Source organism: Scomber japonicus, chromosome 5 (genome assembly GCF_027409825.1).
Source record: "Scomber japonicus isolate fScoJap1 chromosome 5, fScoJap1.pri, whole genome shotgun sequence".
NCBI classification, from domain to species: domain Eukaryota; kingdom Metazoa; phylum Chordata; class Actinopteri; order Scombriformes; family Scombridae; genus Scomber; species Scomber japonicus.
Genome location: NC_070582.1, coordinates 33,296,865 through 33,318,527, shown reverse-complemented (window position 1 = coordinate 33,318,527; position 21,663 = coordinate 33,296,865). Strand labels below are relative to the sequence as shown.

General features: G+C 37.5%; 1 protein-coding gene across 1 annotated transcript in view; it reads right to left on the bottom strand.

The window, feature by feature from the left end:
- Window positions 1–4,567, bottom strand: part of lrp5 (low density lipoprotein receptor-related protein 5) — a 75,685-nt gene extending 71,118 nt beyond the window's left edge. Inside the window, 1 exon segment of the mRNA XM_053320008.1 lies at window positions 4,327–4,567. Coding sequence (XP_053175983.1) covers window positions 4,327–4,411 — 85 coding nt within the window. The 5' untranslated portion in view covers window positions 4,412–4,567.
- Between the last annotated feature and the right edge of the window lie 17,096 nt (window positions 4,568–21,663).

The window sequence follows — 21,663 nt, the reverse complement described above, 5'->3', positions numbered from 1 at the left end:
TCCAATATGCTCTGATTTGTTTTATTATATAGATAGCAATTTTATGTTTATTTCATTAAATCATTTTTTAATTATGTTTAATATATCCATATAGATTATATTGTAAAATAGCATGACTTCATTACATATCTTTGTCTCAAGTGTTTGATAAGCACATTTGAGGGATCACTGCAAATAATGTAATAATGTCAGATCATCAGCAGATATATCCATATATGGAATTTTTTACTACCTAATACCGATCCAAAATTCAAATAAAGCCAAAGAGTGTGTGAATTGAGCAGTGAGACCTGAGCTGACCTGAGCTGACCTGCAGTCACACTCACAGTACACATCTCAATGACTGTTCAACATAGTTCAAGTTTTAGTCAAGTCTTCCATCCATTACTGTTCAACTGATCTCTGTCACTTTACCTAACTAGATGAAAAGCAGAAAAAGGAGCATCACCTGTTTAACACTGAGTTAGTCTGTGACTGTGAGCTGATTCACAATGAGATACTCTTTAGAAGATAGACCAGAACCAGCTGCATCCTTTAACACAGAGAGCAGGCATTAATCACAGCAGTCCGTCACACAGTTAACAACATCTAGACATGGATCCTTGTCTTTTGTAACAGGATGACCACCATCATGGAATTGCACAATTTTCGTAAACGTCATCTGCTGATGAAGATCTTCCAATCTGGCCTAAGTGGATCTAAGTGGATCTGTCAAAGTATGATAATACATCACAAGTAATATTAATGTCTGATGCTTTTTCTGTTATTATCATAGTGAGGAGTGATAGAAAGCTCTTAGCAACGCTGTGTCACGTCCAGGTCAAAGTCTCCACAGTGATTCATCCATACACCGATAACGATCAATAATCAAACCACAGAGTAAACTACAGCATTGATAAATGTTCAACAGATAGAAATTGGGCCAAAAAACAAAAAAAAAAAGATGTTTGCTTTTCCCTAGAGTGGCCAGCAAATCACGCTCAAGTACACAATTCTGTTAAAGAGATAAATATTTGTATTTTATTCCATTTTCTGTAGCGTGGAGTTTTTGTCCTGACGCCGAGTCGAGACAATGAGCAACACTTAAGAAATGCCTCCAAACCGCACACACGCACACACACACACACACACACACACACACACAGAGCGGTGGAGAAAGTGCTTGGCGGATGCTTGGACAACTTCTCTCTCTGGCTCTCTTTTTTAAATTTTTACATAACTTTTTTGACTTTAAAGTGAAATCTGAATGTGTGTGCTGTTATCTTCATATTTAATAATGGACCCTCACGTGTCAAAGGTCAGTAAACTGCTCAGTGTATGAAGCATGAGTATGAAATGTGCAGATAATATTAGAGTTGAGTTGAATAAAGTGTTGCCATGAACACAGGCTTTCTTTAGAAGATCAATGACACGCATCATTCCTTCAAGTTTCATCTTTTAAAAGAAATGGAGCAGCTCTTTAAAGCTTTGAGTGTTCATCTTTCTTCATTTACCACCTCCATCACACTTTCCACAGAGCTAACATCTAACTATTTACAGTCATACAGCAGTCTGTCAGCACACACACACTCACACACATACACAGGTTTGTGATGTTTGCCCGCTGGTGTACTCACACTACCTTGGTGTTTTTGGCCAGTGGGTGTGAAGTGTGTGTACATGTGGTCACCTCAATGCCAAACTTAGCACATCATCATTCTTCTTCTTCTTCTTTCAGTGCTCAGCAGTGTGTTTAATGTCTAGACTTACACATGAACCACTGTCTGTATTTTGATGACATCACAGGTCAATGTGAGCATGCTGATTGGTTGTGAAGTGAGGGCAGAGGCTGGAAAGCTGCTATTGTGATTTGTAAATGTTTTTTTTTTTTTTTTTTTAAGATTTTTGTTGGCATAGACGCCTTTATTTAACAGTAGACCGACAGGAAACATGGGAGTGAGAGGGGGGTGTGACATGCAGCAAAGGACCTCCGATCGGGATTCGAACCGGGGTCGGCTGCGTATATGGTATGTGCTCTAACCACTCGACCACCTGCGCGCCCAATTTGTAAATGTTTTAAAGTGTAAATAGTTCATATTGTGAGTTAGAGCTGGGTCATATGGACAAAATCAAATATCACAATATTTTAGACCAAATACCTCAACATCAATATTACAACAATATTGTAGAGATGGCTGTTGATGCTTTCACTGAATATTTACACTATGAAATCTTTGATAAATAATCATCAGTAATGTGGATATAATGACATCATATTACAGTAATGCAGCTTTAAAAGCAGGAAAAGACAACTCTGATGATATATCATATACATATTACCATATCCAAAATCTAAGACGATATCTAGTCTCATATCACGATATCGATATAATATCCATATATTGCCCAGCTCTATTCTGAGTGTTGAAATGAGTGACAAAGCTTGGCTCGACTAAAAGTTACTTTAAGTTTAATAAATAATATTTGCCTGTGTTATTTATTCATGATCATGTGGTAAGCACATATAACATCAGTTTTACACAAGTCTGAATAGTTACATTACTGTCATATCTGATACCTACAGAGCTCCAAGCAGGACCAGGGCCAGGACTAAGAGGGACAGGGACTTTACCAAGGAGGACCAGGACTAAGAGAGACAGGGACTTTACCAAGGAGGACCAGGACCAGGACTAAGAGGGATAGGGACTTTACCAAGGAGAACTGTTGCTCTGAGTATTGAATCAGTTTCCTCTTTCAAATCACTTCTTCAGACTCACTGTCATGCAAAAGCCTTGTTATAGTTTAACTGAATGTATTACTCATTATTCTTTATGTCTATTTTATGGTTTCATCTATTGTTGGTTTGACTCTTTTATGATCTTACTGTGTGCTTCTACTTTTTATCATTTCCTGCTTGTTTTCCTCATCAGAACAGAACAGTTACTTCTGCTCTTTCTATGTTTTCCTTTTGAAACGTGCCATATAAGTGAAGTTATTCTTTTTATTATCATAAAATAAAAAGTGTATTTTGTACATGACAGTGTCTACTGTGAAGCTATACACTCTACTACTATGAACAATAGCTCATAAAACATGAGTGAAAGCAGAGATTATGATCAGTTTTATCTCTTAAGAAATAAACCAGGTGCAATGTCTGACATGAGTTAGTGAGACTAGACTTTGAGACTATAAACTAGATGAGGTGCCATGTTTGTCTAGTTTATCAATACTGAAAGACACAATAAGGAAGCAGACAAAGAAAAAAATGTTGGAGATAAAAAAAAAATACAGGGCAGGCCGGTCAAACTGACAAGGAGTGAGAATGTAAGCTCTGTTCACAAAGACTAGCAGTGTTCATGTGAGCTATGTAAGGCTTTTACTATGCAAACTAGTGATGTGCACCGTTATAACCGCTCCTATCCAGATCATACTGAAAAAAGCATGCTCCATCTTTAATGAAGATGATAGATTGTGATCAGTAGATGTGGATTTGTGGTTAATAGCAGCATCAGTGAATGGAGCGCTCAGTCAGCTCACACACTCTCAGAGGAAGTGTGCTGGTCTGCTACACACACACACACACACACACACACACACACACACACACACAGAATATCAAGCTGTAGGTTTTAGGATGCGAGCACACACATAAAGGCTGGCTCTGAACAACCAACATAATGCCTCGCATCCATATGAGAGCAAGCTAAGCTCCGCCTCTCACTGGGAAGCTTCAGCGATTAACTTAAACAGTAAGACCGCAGAAAGTAAAAAAAGAGATTGATCCACAGAGAGAAAACATCATCTATAACTAGTGTGTAGCACTTTCTTCTTCCCCTAAAATAAACACCCCCGGCTTCTTTTTCACTATTAATGCTTAAAGTCTACCTGACACCCGACACCGAGCAGGAATGGCTGGAGCTGCCGAGGCCCGAGAAAATAGCCGAGGCTGGCTTCAAACTAACTTTCTTGCTCCGATACATGAACTCAGAAAGTAACCCGGCGGCACAAAGCGGAGAAGAACCGTGGAGATAAAGCTAGGTTATCCTCCACTGTGTCGCACGCAGCTATGCAAAGTTTCTACACTTCTATTACAACTAAGTGTGTTGTTGTACCCTTGGGATATAAAAAAAAGCTCAACTTTCAGACACGGGATAGCAGCTAGTGTTCCTGTAGGTTTCTCTGTGTGGAAGCACTGCTGCTGCTGCTCACAAGCTTCCAACATAACAAGCAAGAGCATCGCGCCTCAACTAACAGTGTTCTTCTTCTGATTCATCCCGGTTAGCTCCACACTCCTTGTTCCCAAAGGATCCATGTTGTGAACAAACAAACAAAAAAAAGTCAACGTACCGTCAACCGCCGACAGCAGGCAACTCCACAGCAGCAACAGCACCAGCAGACCGCCCATTTCAAGTCCTCTGCGCTTTAAATACATAACTCCCACTCCATTTTGGTTGATTTACTCCTTAATTAAGTTGTAAAGACGTATGTACATGTACACACTCCGGCCTGTGTTCCGTGCTACAGCTAGATATGTGTCTGCATGTGTGTCTGTGAGTCTGTGTGTGTGTGTATGTGTGCTCCTCCTATGTGTGTCCTATACTTTTTTTCCCCCCCCAGTTACTGAGCTCGCGCTACTTTATACTTTGGACTGTCGAGCTCGCGCACGGAGAGAAAGGGCAGGCGGACGTGGTGTGACGTCATCCGACACGAGGCAGCAAGAGGTTTTTTTTTGATGTCACTGATTTGACTCTGCTGTTAAGTATTGAATTTCAAAATTACATTCATAAATATGTTTGGGTTCATTATTATAGAATAAAAGACAATTCTGAAAAAAACCATTATGAAATAAACTATTATGTTATTGTGGAAATAAGGAAGATTAAATTATGATGATTATATTTCATAATAGGGTGGATTAGAGTAATGTGGGACAATTAAGCTCCAGTACATTTATCTCTTTTTCTATTGAATCATTTTTAAAGGTAACTAGTATATGCGTACTGTGTAAGTCATATTGTTTAACATTACACATGTGAACTGGCTGCTTGTTTTTTACCTATGCAACGAAGAAAGCCCAAAACAAATAAATGAAATGAAATAAAATAAAAATTGTAGACCTACTAAATTAAATGGCCAAATATGGATATGCATATTTCACAATGGTTTGGCAGATAAGGCTGATATATAACAAAGTATTTCTAAGCCTAAAAACTAGTATCCCAGATTTAAGCATGAACTGTCCCAGTTTACAAAATCCACAAATTCTGAAACAATTTGGCACAACGGAACATAATATATGTGAAATTTTCCTTTTGAGTACAATATCTAAACATTGTCCTCTGAATTTACAAGAAAACACATCAAGGATTTCATAATGATATAAGTTGTTGATATAATGTATTGGATTCATATGAAAATATGGTGAAGTCAGAATTGCAAAAAGTGTCCCACATTACCCAGATCCATCCTAATGGATAAATATTACATAATAATGCACACATATTTCATAATAATGGATAAATATTTCAGAATAATGGATAAATTTGCTGTGTTCTATTTACCTTGGAAGTAAGACGTCAGGGCTGGAATTAACATCACAGCTGAGTTTGATTCATTCCAGTTTAGAAGTCAGAAAACCAGTTGTAGCCCGTTTAGCCACTGATAGCAATACCTGTTAATAGAAATGCATTTTGCTGTATTTCATTCATGCAAACATCGTAGCAACATGTCCACAGATAGAAGTTGGACGGTGTGGTCTGTACCACTGATTTAATGAGACACAAATAAAACACAACTTAATTTAATTTTGAATGAAATGCAGCTCCATAGAGTGCAGCATTTACTGTTAATGAGGTAAAAAGCACAATTATAAGATTTGCTTCAGGAAATGGCCTACTTTTTATTATAATAATCATAGCGCCTGCTCACTCCACAAAAATGTAATGATGACATTTCCATACTACCCTCGTCAGGTCAGACTGTTTGTTCAAATGGAAAACAAACCCATATTTATACATCGTGCACACCAACAGGCTGACAGGATCTATGATGACAGGTGGAGTTAACCATACAAACATTCCATATCTATTCATATTTCCATAAAGTACATAGAAAAGAGCAGGAACACATGAGGGACATACTTGAAAAATAATACATCAAAAGAAGATTCATCAGAAGATCTTAGATTCATCATCCCACATCTCAGATTCTACATCATTTGAGTTCAAAAACATAAGTTAGAAAAAAGAGAAGACACCTTCAATCCTTCAACAGAAATTGGGTCTTAACACCTATCTATAAAAAAGATCAAACAACAATAAAGAAAATGACACACCTGTTGAATTTACACTTTTAGTTCATTTTTAAAATATGTACATACATTAATATAATCATAACATAGTAACATGTGAAATACAGGGCATCATTAATCCCCTTGTTTATATGTTTATAACTGTGTTTATAAGTGGATATACAGAGTATGTATACATACAGGGAAAATATTGCTACACTGTAAAAATAGAAAAGTTTAAAAATGAAAAAAATCACCACAACCTAACATATGCCTAATTTCATTAGCTTTGAGTCTGAAACTTAAGAAAGCAACAGAAGTTGCTGATTATTAATATTTTGTTCATCTTTACAATCCTCAGATATATTAAATGAGACTTTTCTCTTCACCGTTAGCCTTTGCTGTATTGTTTAGTTAAATACCATAAAATCCCCAATAAACCTACCATAAAACATCTTTAGTTAGTTACTGTGGTTTGCATAGCATAAGTATAGTGCATAACATTGTATGCCATTACACTAACTTTATATTAACTTTATAACTATATATTTTTTTTTAATCTGTGCTAATTTACAGTGAAGCAGGAGTGCTCCTGTAGTCACATGATGACTTTGTCCTGCTGATAAAATGGTTTGAATGTTTCATCATCAGCAGTTTGTGTATTTTACTCCTCCGGTGGTTGTAATGATACATTACATTTATTCATCTTTCACCAAGATGTCTGTTGAGATGAAGATAATCTTATCCATCACATCCAGGGTAATTATGTTTGGTCCAAATGTGTGTCATTATTATGGTATTCTGTACTTTTATCCACTACAGTAAGCAGGAAAATGTTTTATTTTTATTTATTTATTTATTTTAGGAAGTAGTTTGATGTCAGCAACCTAATGGATGGTCAGTATGGAGGAGAAGGTATTTTATAAGCCTGAGCAACTGCATGACTTTACCAGCACAAATGAGCTGGAATAACAGGAGTCATCATCCACCATGATAGTAATAATAGGTTCTTTACACCATAAACCATATATGTTTAACTGTATGAAGAATCATGTAGTTAATTGCTGTACTGTATGTCTTCACTTTAAAATTCAAGTTAATTTTTTCTGAAAAGTAGCAAGCATCAACTCTCAGATCACCACCTTCCTCCAGCAACTCACTGAATTTGAATAGAGGACATCCAACTAGGTGATCATTTTCTCACATGTTTATTTTCCTCCTTTGCCTCCTGTCATGCTCTGCCTCTACTCTGGCCTTTTAGTATAATGTTAAGGATTATTTATATACACAACTTGTGATCTTTAGAGTAGTTTCAGTCTTTTTGTGCCCATGATAATGAGTGCATGTCATTGCCTCTTCCTGTAAATCACAGAAATGTACAAGTATCATAGTTGAAGTGTAGTCTTCATTGTGCAACACATGATACAATTTAAAAAAAAAAAAAATTCACTTTACTAAATTTGTTAGCCTACCAGTTGATTTAAATATGTAAACAACCCCTGACCATCTCATGACTTCTCACATTGTGCCTCGAGTTGACTTCTGTTGTGATTTGGCGGATTTGGATTGATTGTCCACCATGGATGATGGTGGGATGTCCTGTAGTGTTTTCTATTGATTTTGGATTTCTACAGTGTCATATTGTTCATTGTTTATCATAATGCCACTGTCATTATGTCAAAATGTCATCAATGCCATTATATTTAAATTTGTTAACACCTGTTTCACTCACAGTAGAGAATAATTCATGAAATTTTTTGCACTAAAATAGTTTAAATACAGTAAACCTGGGTTTAAATTTGCAGTAATACTGCACAATATTAATGTTATTCTGTAAAACAGTTACAGTAGTCTGGATATATTGTATAACAATTACAGTATATTACTGTAAAATGCACTAACAGTAATGCTGCTTTACTGCAACACATAACAGTAAAGGTACTGTACACCAGTAATTCAGTAACTGTAAAAACAATAAACTGTCTAATAGTGTTGAGTAAACTGAGTAAAATTACAAATGCCAAATTAATTGATGATAAAATACATAAACACAATTCACCCATCACTGTGTAACGGGTGGAGGTGGTAGGACCCAATTGCAGCACAAACACACCACAGGTATAGTTGATAATGAGCTTTATTGTACATCAGTGGCAGGTGTGCTAGTGAACAGGAGAATAGCATCTAGGTAAAGTTCATTAGGCAGAAGATCAGAACCAGAAGCAACAACAAAGCAGGACTCTGATGAAAGCTCACACTGCAAAAATCAATGCACAGGAACACCAGGTAGCCACAGGTACAGGCAGACAGAAACCAGGTACAGATGCTAGACTCGTAGCCAGGGACAGAAGGTTGAAGTGTTTCCCAGGGCAGAGATGAGTCAGGATGATCAGGGCTCAGCAGAGTCAGAACCAGGAAGTCAAACCAATGGTGAGTGCTGGAGAGTCTTGCATGAGAATGAAGAACAATCTGGCAATGAGTGAGTGAATAGGAGAAGTATATAGAGTGGCTTGATCACTGATGAGGTGCAGCTGAGAGTCCAGGTAAACAGTTGGTTGATGAGGTGGGTGTGGCTGACTGGCAGAGTGGAGCAGAGTTGGGGTAAACAGGATTCAGCAGAGTGGAAAGGTAATATGAAGAGCAGACTGTGACACAATTTTCATCAACAAGAGACATTAATTAGGTTTCAAACAAATTCAAATAATTTTTCAAGGGACAAGACTGGAATGACCAAAGTGAGCAACTGCCTGTGACTGATTCACTGTGTGCCAATTTGTCTGCAGCAATCTAACTAAGGATCACTAAAGCACAGTATCAACTGAAAACCTGCATTATCTAATCTTAAAGCTCCATCTTGCATAGGGCTCTTCAGTTCTAGTTTTAATAGTACAGTTCATGTTTTGGGAAATCAGTAAAATAGCTAAAAGCCTGAAATAATTTGCTTAAAAAGTTCAAATGGATTTACAGAGGTAGGCTGTAATAAGGACTGATCTTTTGTCCAATTTGTTCCAAAGTCATATTCACCTTTGCAATAACTGTAGTGAATGAATGCACTGTATTTTACTTCCAGTTGTTAAAACATGTTACAAATGTCTTTCTTGATGCATTCTAGTGCAAGGCATCCTAAATCCTATTCCTAGTGCATAGTTAAAAATAAAAAGTATTTCATAAATATTTGCCTGATTCCGAAAAAATCACTCAGGGTGTCTTGACACAATGGGTATTCTAATTCCACACATTTGGAGAGTGAACTGTAGAACAAATGAGAACTGAGCTCCAAAATTTTCTTTTTTAAATGTGGGCCAGTAACCCTGGTATATGCCTGTGGTGTATTTGAGAGCTAACCAGAGTAAACATTTCCTTTATTTTTATCCTTGGAATTAACACAAAAAGAGGAAACTCCACACCACCATTAATAACATCATAATGATGTGGGTTTTTTGTCTTGGTTGTTTTTTGGGGGGTTTTACCTCAACTGTGTCATTCAAATTTGAGATCTTTGTCTTTAGAAATGAGTCCAAACAATGAATGGACTATGGGTTGATTTTTGATTCATTGACTAATTGTTACAGCTCAATCTAAAAGGTTAACTTTGTCCTTGAGGGTAGGGCTGCAGGAGAGGATCATTAAAATCAAAGTTGTTTATCCCTCTGGCAACAAAAGCTGGCTTATATCATCCTCATGTTTATTTGACAGTGGTGCTACAGTGTCTTCTATTCATCCTTTGGAAGGTACGAATGTTTTCAATAAATGTAATGTCTTAAAGATGGAAAGAATTTATCTTTGGCCACTTGGGGAAGCAGAGAGTTGAAATACAATTGCCGGTTCACACATTCAACAGACACACATTAACATAAGCATTCATTTCAAGAGGTCCTTTGTACCTGTAGCCATCAGATCTATCTATCTATCCATCCATCCATCCATCTATATTTGTGTCCACCTGATGAAAGTATGTCCAGTATTCAATGTCCTTGTAGCTCTGTGTTGGCCTCCATCAACTACTGAGAAAAATACCTGTCTCTTTTGCTTCTAAATGTGCCACTTTGTTTATCAACTAGTTTCTAACATTGTCTACCTGTTAGGCACTGGGTGAGCATTGTTCACTTTTTTTCTCTTTTTTTTGCCTAAACCAGTTGCCTGTTCATGCTGGTAACCAGATTGACTGAAAAATATTTGCAAGCCGAGAAATGAAAACAATGAGCTGAAAGAGGCTAAAAAAGCTCAGTGGAACTGCAGTGTAGGTGATAACTCTGTTTGGGTTCATTTTAGGTGTCAATCTTCCTCTTTAATCCCATTAAAATTTCATATATTATTATTTAAAATATTCAAATCATACTAAAATGTTTAATGCTCAAATGTAGTCTCTTATATTATTTGTGATGTACTTATACACAGGCTTATGTGTTAACGTGGTTATTTTTACATTCTGTCCACTAGAAGGCATCTCAACTTTACCAAAAACATGCTAAAGCTTAAGCTAGCTGCTAAGTAATAACTAAACTTAGACACAAATGAATAATGTTGTCAACTTTAATGAACATTTTTAATCTCAACACATGTACTCTTTGATTCCTCTTTCAATGAACTGAGCAAAAGCCAGGACTGCATAAACTGAAGATAAATAAAAGTGCTCTGTTTACTGCATTAATAATGATAACATTAGTGAGATTTGGTTTTATAGTTTCACTCATACATCAGCTTTTCAAATATTCAATATTTATAATTTTTCCATTTATTATTAAAAATCTAAAACACTTCCACACAGCACTTAATAAGTTATCAGGAGCAGTGATCTCTGTAGATTTTCTGCCATTACTGTTGTGACGTTACGTTAGCGCTCTGAACGTGAGTCAAACTCAGAAAGTGTTATTGTTCAGATGTGACAAAAGCATTTCATTTTCACATGCGGGGAGGTCAAGACGAAAAGGACGAGATTTGCTCATGTTAGCCAACACATTTATATAAAAATACAGTAGTTATTAGCTTTCGATTATTTGTTTTTTAACAGTTCGAATCATATCTGATTCCGAAATTCATTCCAACAGCCCTAATTCATCTACATCTTACATTAGACGTAGAAATGTGATTCATTGTCCATATAAAATACTGATTAGGTTGATTAAAAGTGAACAATGTGTTTGGAAGGGATATATAACTGGTACACTTTATTGCTCTAAAGCTGAACTAAATAGTATTTGACATATTCCTGCCCCCAGCTGGCCCCAAAAAAATGAATTTAGCTTTGCTCACAACTCAAATGTAAAGAATAACACAAAACCAAAGAAGTGAAGTGCTAACTCTTGACAGAAGAGAGAGAGAGAGAAAGTCTTGACTAAATGACACAGATCCACACTTTCTTATTTCTTATCATCATATTGATTTAGCTGCTGCCAAAAGATTTGAGTGCTACTTAAATGGAAACAGCCTCCCTCCCTACACATGTTGCATGGTATCCCACTTTTCTGGCTATATTTAGTTGATAGAATTCAGAGGTCAGAACATACAGTCCCAAATAGTGTAATATCAGTCTGTTGATGCCAGAAAGCAGATCAAGCCTTTGATGATCTAACTCGTTTATTTGAACCACTTGTAGATATTGGAAGGTTGTTTTATTTTAAATGTGCTGAGTATTAACTGGCATCACAAAGCAATCAGATCATGCCATTATAGTTATATGGGTGCCTTTCTCTTTGTATAAGGTTGATTATAAACCTCAATCAGCCTTGCAGCAGGTGGTGTCTGTCAGTGTTCAGTGTAGTCAAATGTTAATAAAAAGGTTCAATATAATTTCTTGATATATTGATCTGGATGGAATGACTAAGCAACATCATGACACATTAGATTCTGCTTCTACCAGCACAAAAATGAATTTCATGCCATTAAAAAGCAGTTTAGCAGGTTATGTGGTGTCGCTTGCTAATCTGTGCCTTTGTTGTTACCTGGCAACCTTGTCTCTTTATGATAAATTAAGCTAAGCACATTCAGCTGGGGCCAGTTTCACAAAGAGATGTTAGACTGGTCTGTGGTTCATTTTGGTCTTACACAGGTCTGATGCAAGCCTAAAAAGTTACCTGACCCCCCCCCCCCCCCCCCCCATGCTAGCTCTGAACAAACACCTATGTTACCAACCTGTTGACCAGCCGTGTCAACATCCTCATACTCAAACATACTTGTTTGCTATGATGAAAAGCAAGCAATCACAAAGCAAATAGTTTTTAGAGAGTCCTGCCACATAAAGAACACACAGCTTCGGATGTTTTTTTGTATTGTTACACTCTTCACCGTATTCTGAATTTTCACAATAAAACAGATTTGTAACGCACTGCATTTTTCCAGAAGGCAAACATTTACTGATGGAGTGATTGAAACTGAGTGTCACATGGTTGCTCAGTTAGCAATTTTTTGGTTTGTTTGAAAAACAACTAAACTAAATTTTCCCCAGAATTCATGGATATTTAGTGTTTCTTAAAATCATCAAGGACAAGTGGACAACCCTGGACAAGTATAGCTGAAATCTGACCCAGTTCAGTTCGGCACAGACCATGGTCAACATCTATCTTTATGAAAACCGACCCAGCGCTGTACTTACCACACTCTTTCCTGAGTTTGATGGGCCTGCACAGAGCCTTGAACTTAACTCTAGCTTGTACAAACTCTCTCTCTCTCTCTCTCTCTCTCTCTCTCTCTCTCTCTCTCTCTCTCTCTCTCTCTCTCTCTCTCTCTCTCTCTCTCTCTCTCTCTCTCTCTCTCTCTCTCTCTCTCTCTCTCTCTCTCTGTGTGTGTGTGACTGTGCTCTTTAGTGTATCAACTTGTCCATTCACACAGTGTCCCAAAAAGACATCTTGATTGCTTGACTGCACATCTGGGCTGCGATGTTCTTCACTGCAGTACATAACAATAGATCTTCCATAACATCTTCCAAGAATACATAATACAACATCCTGAATAAATAGAATTAATTATTTTGTCAGTATTTCTTACTGGACTCAATGACAGTAAGACAGGGCTTAAGAGAAACCTGATTGGAGGGAATTATTGTCTTAAAAACAAAACAAAAATTGATACACACTGTTTGCTCACACTCCGGTGGAAAAAGAGATGAAACGTCCCAGATCTCTGCTTTCACACACACCTAAAGCCAAGCCAATCCTGGCATTTCTCCCCCCCTCTCTCTCTGGATGCCTTGCTTCTCATCTCCAACTGGCCTCCACTCTAAAGGGCCTGTAAACCAAAAGCACATGTTCTCCTCTGACTCTCCGTGTACATGTGAGTGAGGCAGGCAGCAATCTCACACCATAGAATATAGACAACAGACCAGGTATGGCTGTTTTTGGTAGAAGCTGTCTTATTTGGAGCTAGTATAGTGGCTGCAGATGTAGAAGTACTTCCAGTAGCAGCAGTACAGTTCAGTGTTGAAAGAAGTATTCAGATTCCTTACTTAAATAAAGCAACAGTGCAAAAAAATACTGTAAAGTCCTCCATTTAACATTTTAAGGAGGTAAACTTAGATACGTATAATCATTAGAAATTAAAAGTGAACGTAGTTATCTGGAAGCGATACATCCATTCAGCATGTTATGTTATTTATACACCAAAGGATAAGTTCAAAGTGTTTCAAGTAGGTGCCCATATGGTGTTGGCATGGTGTTATATGGTAAGGTGGTCACACCACATGGTATGGTGGTCCCTATGGACAAAACAGATATTACAGTCAAATAACAAACATGTGTTTTAGTATTTAAAGTAAGAATAAATATGTGTTCTGAGTTTGACATACCACAGAAAAGTGTGTTGTTAACCACCCTGCCAAATTTGAATGATTAAAAAAATCGCCAAATATATGAAATTAGGCTTCAAAGTTGTGTAAAAATCAGCCTTTTTCTCTGCTGCCAAACGCTGTTGGAGTGCCCGCCGAGTTCACTGAAACCCCGCCCCCTACCAAGTGTCACCTGTCAATCAAAGTCACCACCTCTACCAGAAACATGGACGCTACGTCTGAGAGCTTTCTGCTGTTAGCTCGGTGGCTAACTCGGCTGGTGGCTCGGCGGCTAGCTCAGCTGGTAGCTCGGCTGCTAGCTTGGCAGCTAACTCAGCTAACTGGCTAACTGTAGACTGTAGTAGTAGTAGTGTGCGCTGAATGTATTTATACCTCTACAGTAGCAGGGGCAGGTTTATGCTAATCACCACCGCATTACGTAATGCGTAGACCCGCCCACTGAATCCTGAACACAGAAATCTTGAAACACAGTTTGTGAAGCCTAGCTCCACAATTCAAATCTAAATGGTTGAAATGCTTTTTACACCTTTTTTAGAAATACATTTATGAGCTATTTTATGTGTTTAGAAGAAAATGTCTGAATTCACTTTACACAGTCTTTAAGACCATTTTTGATTTTAATGTTTACTGTTTTCACTTTTGTATGTGTTTTACAGTTTGTATGCTTTTTGGATTTTAATGATTTTAAGTCATGCCCCCCGATAAAGGTGTCCCTCAAGGATCAATATTAGCCCCTCTGCTAATTACTCTACACATAAATGTAGAAATTTTACAAATATTCTATATTAAAGTAATTTATCTATTATATAAAAGGTATTATAATGAATAACAGCTATGCAATAAACAGTATGAATAGAAGTGAATGCTACTAAAAGTGGTAACAACAGCTGACAGCAATGAAATGAAGTGCAGATGTAGGAGTAATGACAATAAAAAGAGAAGTATCAGTAGTAGTAGTAGTTCTATAAAGACTGGTGGTAGAATCAGCTGTTCAGTGTTCATTTGAAAACTGTTGGATAAAAGATGTCTCCTTCTTCACTGTAAAGTTCATTTTCAGTCTGGAGGCTTCAAGTTTCCACATCACACTTTGTGTAAGTTACAAACTGAACCACAAACCGGCTTCCAAATGAGTTATGATGTCACAAATCATGCCGGTATGTTCACGTGCTGAAGTCTGATTTAAGGTGAGCTCCGAGAAACTTTCCACTGTCAGCAGATGAATGTGAAAACAACCTCTGCACATACATCATTCTGCACGGAGAAGAGAACAGGAAGTAACAGGAGGCAAAATGTAGCTTCAGAGCCGACAACTATAAATCCAGCTTAGGGGTAAAAGGTAAGAGAGGATAGGGATGAGAGACTGTCCACTGTCTTTAATACCACTGTATCCAGCTGACTCTTTCTGTGTGGATTTCACTTCTACAGATTAGTTGAAACTCTAAAGTGTTTGTAGGTGTGAATTTGGTAAGTGGTTGTCTCTACAGTCTCTACATCCCATTGTGACCATGCACAGGATAAGCTAGTATAGTTAATAGATGGATGGATACATTGATGGTAAGACTGGCTTTTATATCATACATGAGTAGTAATAGGTAGGCAGTACTGTAAACCTGTAGTAATAACATTATTGATAGGGCATGTATAACATTAGTTATTAGTCATTCATATTAAATTCAATGAATGGGTGAATACGGCTCATGGTTTAAAGCGCTTTGAGTGATCGGAAGAGTAGAAAGGCTCTATATGAGTACAGTCCATTCATCATTTACCATTTGTGTCTTAAATCAGCAGTCAGGTGTTCATATGGTCAGTGAAATAGCTTTTCCTCTCTGTAATCATTCTTCCTGTTGTACTGACTATTAAACTATCTCCTTCAATTGTGCTTTCAGGAACAAAAAAAGGGACATTGGCACTGTACTGGCACTGCTACTGTATGTATATACTGTTTAACCAGCAGCCAGCAGTCTACCTTTGTACTGCGGCTGATAACAGAAAAACCTTATTTGGCTCTCTGAAACTGAACACACTGCCAGTCATTGAAGACATTACATACATATATAGACCTTTACACCATGATATATTTGTGGTGTTTAAATGTTGCAGACAGAAACTGATATTCATTGAGGACTCCAGAGTAACTCTTCCAAGTCCAATGAGGCCAGTTAGCAACACTTGTGGAGCTGCTTCCTGGTTTAAATTTGAAAGAGTGTTTCCTCTCTGTAATCATTCCTCCTGTTCATACTGACTATTGAAGTTTCCTCTTCCAATGTACTTTGAGGAACAAAAAAAGGGACCTTGGCACTCAAAGACTGTAACATTGTTGTATGAATGTAAACCTTCTGCTGTAGATCTCTCTCGTTTGATGTTAGACTGAGAGCAATGAACAGATTTACTGTAACCTATGTCATCACTTGTAAATCACACACACACACACACACACACACACACACACACACACACACACACACACACTTATGTACTGTATGTATATACTGTTTAACCAGCAGCCAGCAGTCTACCTTTGTACTGCTGCTGATAACAGAAAAACCTTATTTGACTCCCTGAAACTCAACACACTTCCAAGATATAGATCTTATGAAGTCAGACTTTTACTTCCTTCTATAAAAGCTGTATTTACAGAGCTGTGATGTTTAAATGTTGCAGACAGAAACTGATATTCATTGAGGACTCCAGAGTAACTCTTCCAAGTCCAATGAGGCCAGTTAGCAACACTTGTGGAGCTGCTTCCTGGTTTAAATTTGAAAATTTGTTTCCTCTCTGTAGTCATTCCTCCTGTTCATACTGAATATTAAAATATCTCCTTCAAATGTGCTTTCAATGGAAGTGATGGAGGACTAAATCCACAGTGAGTCCACACAGTCATTTAAAAGTAGATGATCAGCTTCTATTGAGCTTCAGCAGTGTGAGTTATTCATATCAAGTGATATCTGACACATTTATAGTCTTTTTACCATCAGATTCCCTCTTAGTGTTTCCTGTTGAGCTGTGGTGGAAGTATAGTAACAAAAAGACTTTGCTACTAAAAACACTGTAACGTTGAAACATAGAAGATGAAGATTTGACTCATTTGGACACTGAAGCTTCATATTAGCTTCACATCAACTTTATATACATGTTTACACAGAAGGGGGACTGTGGATTTAGTCCTCCATCACTTCCATTGTAAGTGTATTATGAAGGGGTCTTCTAATGGTCAGTATGAACAGGAGGAATCATTAAACAACCTGACTGTTCATCCTTGAAGCAGCTACATCTACTAATGCGTCTGTATGCACATTCATTGATGCTGGAATCATCCAGTGTGTCTTTTAACACAATGGTGATTCTGCCTTTAGAATACCTGATGTGTAAAATATACAGATAGATTGGACTCTGAGGTCATGTGACCTGGGGAATAGATAATAGAGTGATGGAGCAGTTAACAGCTGAAGATAACAGTCCTGACTATCTGACCATCATGAGTCATTTTGCGAAGATCATTGTTTCAAGTCTATAGACAGTATATTGCACTTTTTGTATGACATTGTCTAATATATGTTTCATAACAGTACCATGATTTTATATTTTCTTCAAACAACTTCAAACCAATTCAGTTTTGGAGTTTTTTGCTTAGAATAAATCATATTGGTTTGAGTTAGATTAAGACTTGAATTCATTTACTTCAGTATCAACATCACTCCACACAGCTGACAGTATATTGTACTTGTAATGATGAAACAATGTTGTTGACTTCTATCATAAATAACAATGAATATCCAGGCACGTTCCTCACAGGCTCTTACATTCTCTTTCATGTGCTGTATACTATAAACTGTACTGTACTGTGAGTGTGGGCTAAATATTTCATGTTCTGTATGTTTTTAGAGCTGCAGCGGTTGGTTCATTAATCAGTTGTTTTAGTCATTTTTAAACAGATATTCCAATATAATTACTGGTTTTAGCTTCTAAAATGTGAAGTTTTGATGCTCTTTGTCATACATGATATTACGCTGAATATTGTTTTGATTCTGTGCTGGACGGACAAAACAAAGCATTTAAACTTTGACCCTGGAGATTATAGCAGGAATTTTCATTTTTTTGACATTTTTTGGATGAAACATTTTAAAGGAGAAAATAACAGATGACAGATTAATTAATAATGAAAATGATTGTTAGTTGCAGGCCTATATAATTTTATTTATTTTGACTTTACACTCTGTCAAAAAGCTAAAAACCTTTGTTCAGACTTAAACAGAGGTTTTTAGCCTCTGTGGTTTGTTTTGGATTATTGCTCATTTTATGCCATTATTCTTTTCCTTTCTGTTCCACAGTATTATGCTGTTTGCTACTCCTTCCCATAGAGGCATGAAAGTAATGCTTCAGTTTGGTTATTTTTTAGTCTCTACCAGGCTGTATCCTCTCTATTCAATCTATTTCTATGCTCCAAGTCTGGTGCTGGAATGTTGTAATGAAACATATTTTCTTTCCCCAGTCACCTGCAACCCACAGCCGCCGGCCTCACTTTGATCCGCTCACCGCTCTCCACAAATATCAAAATGATCTCTGCATTGGTCTGCGTTCGCTCTATAAAGACCGAAGCTTACAAGTAATATAGCTGAGTGAAACAAATACCTTTCTCTTTCTCTGTGGGTAACAAGGAACAGGTGAGGCTCCCGACTGTCTGAGGCCTCGGTGAGGAGAGCTCTTTTCAAAACAGGACTGTGTTACAGTGGGGGTTTGTAATCAGCCTCATACTCACTGCAGAGCTCCATGTCAGCCATATAATCACACACACTGCTTTTAGAAACACCTGCACGATGACTGCTGCAACACAGTAGAATGTGTAACTAAGATAGAATAATATACACATAGATTATCAGTACCTGCTTTATTTGATATAAGATCACAGCTTTAGGGTCAAATCCAACTATATATATTTGTAGAAAAAACAGTCAGTCAGTGCAGATGGTGTTCTGGTCATAATATCACTCTCAATATGTGTATATGTATGTGTGAAAGTGGTGATTTCAATTGCTCCACCAGTTCAGTACATCCAGTTCAGAGCTTTCCATACAAGCTGCCATGTATAATTTGAATGTAGCCTGGCTGATTTCGAATCTCAGCTTCTTTACATTTTTTTCAGTGAATCCAGCAAAACAGTTCAAATGAGCTTATAGTATCATATACAGTATAATTCATCATACTTATGATGTTAAAGCTGCGTTGATTCACTTGTATCAACATGTGGACAGCAGAACAAGCTGAAAACATTGACACAGTATCACCTTTTTATACAGCTGTATAATCTACATTCTCAACTCCTGAGAAAAATATGTGTCTGGCTCTTTAGCTGATAAGTTCTCCACTATAAGTTACTATATTTGTCAGTCTGCTGTTGGGTTCTGGTCAGTGTGCACAGTGGGGTTGTCACAGATTTTCACTGGAAACTGCTGCATGCTGCTGCTGGAAACCAAGTTGATGAGATCACTGTCTGAAACAGAACCAAAATGGTGTGCTGGGGGAACAGTACAGATCATACACCCTTACTTGTATAATGTGCAGATCAGCTAGACTGTACTCTTTAACTTAATGACCAGAGATGACTTGCTGAGGCAAATAAATAAGTTGCAACATCACCAAAATGCTGTGATTACTTAAGGAAGGATATCCAATTATTGGAAGTAAGAGTGACGTTGCTGGTAAAGAACAATATTTCTTAAGTCTCCAGATGGTGACAATGCTGTTTATGATGACGCTCTTACTATTTATGGACTTATCTAACTATACAAGAGAGAAAATAATGCAACCAAGTTTATAAGGATGGCATAGTTCTCAGACAGGGGAAGTGTTATATTATCAAGCCACTGTGTAATAATTTTACCTTAATAATACCTCAATAATATAAGCAAATATCAGCAAGGGCCATCCTGCTCTCTTGTTTAGATTGGCAGAGGTGAACTTTTTTAAATGATGTAGTAAATGGTAAATGGACTGTACTTATTTAGCACTTTTCTAGTCTTTTTGACCACTCAAAGTACTTTTACACTACATGTCACATTTACCCATTCACACACATTCATACACTGATGGTATGGGCTACCATGCAGGGCGCCAACCTGCTCATCAGATTCACACACATTCACACACCACTGATGCCAATTACCTGGAGTAATTTGGGGTTAAGTGTCTTGCCCAAGGACACATGGACATGTGGACTGGAGGAGCCGGGAATCGAGCCACCGATCTTCTGAATGGTGGACAGCCTCTCGACCTGCTGAGCCACAGCAGCCCCATGTTGCATTTATACTTCATGATAAATGGCAAGTGATAGAATTGATATAGTTAAAAAAAAAGATTTTGGTAAAAAATATTAGCCGACTTTGGAGAAGAAAGCTATGGAAGAAAAATCATTTCTATGGCATCTACTGAATAGTGACATGGGAATACTTTTCCAAAGTTTAATATGTTTCTGCAATTTAGTACTAATCAGTTGGAAAAGTTAGATTTAAAAAGAGAGAGTGGATAATTCTTTTCTAATTTCTATACAAAGATATATAAATGACTAGGGAAAATCTACACTCAGGAGGCCTTTAATTGCCTGCTGTCCTGTGTTCATGTCTGGGCCAGCTTTTTTACTGCCAATATTCTGAGGATCTTGACATTAAAATTTGATTATTTCTGTCTAACACTTCTGTCTTGTGGGGTGAGATGAATGACGCAGCCTCCAGGGTGACACTCTTTCATCTTGTGTTCTCTTCCATTTGTGTTTTGTGTCAACAGCTTGCTTGGATTATGGCTATGACAGGACTGGGGATAAAACAAGCATATCTGGTGCGGGGCCATTCTCACAGGGTGCTGGCAGGGTTACGTGTTGTTTTCTAGTCTAAATTTAGAAACAATAATCAATCAGCCTGAACCATCTGGGATAGTTAAGTTTGGAGGAAGCCTACTAATGAGAACCTGGATGGAGTGTGTGGTTTTCTAGTTATAGGACACATGGGACATAGGTCTTTCTGAGCAATGAGTCAATGTGTCATCTGTCAGCTGTTCTCAAATCAGCACTGTTCTCTGCACAGAGGTAAGGCAGGCTACATCAGTGAGTGTGTACATTGTTGAATGTTACTATGACTGTGCCCCAACTCCATAATAATATAACTAGACATAATGTACTATTGGCTTTTTTATGTACAAGAATTTAACTAAATTGTACTTTACAACTTCAGGGAAGTGTGCAATGTGTACACTGATGGCTTCAATTCACTGTCCTGTGAAGGAACAAATGGTTCTCCGATACAGTATCACACTCAAATACTGAAACTTTTGCATGCTGTGATGAAGCCTAAATAAATAGCAATAGCTAAGTGTGCAGCACATAAAATGGACATGTCAAGAGTTACTCAAGGTAATAAGACAGCTGATGAAGCTGCAAAATCAGTTACAGGAACAGATAAATTGGGTAAAGTTTTTCATCTTGTCTTCCAAGTCCATGAAGTGGACTTGGAAGACAAAATTATGCTTAAGGAGGTAATCTTAATGCAGGAAGCTGTTCCTGCAACGGATAAACAGTTGTGGCTAGACCAAGGTGCCACTTGAGATTCTACTGGTCTTTGGAGGA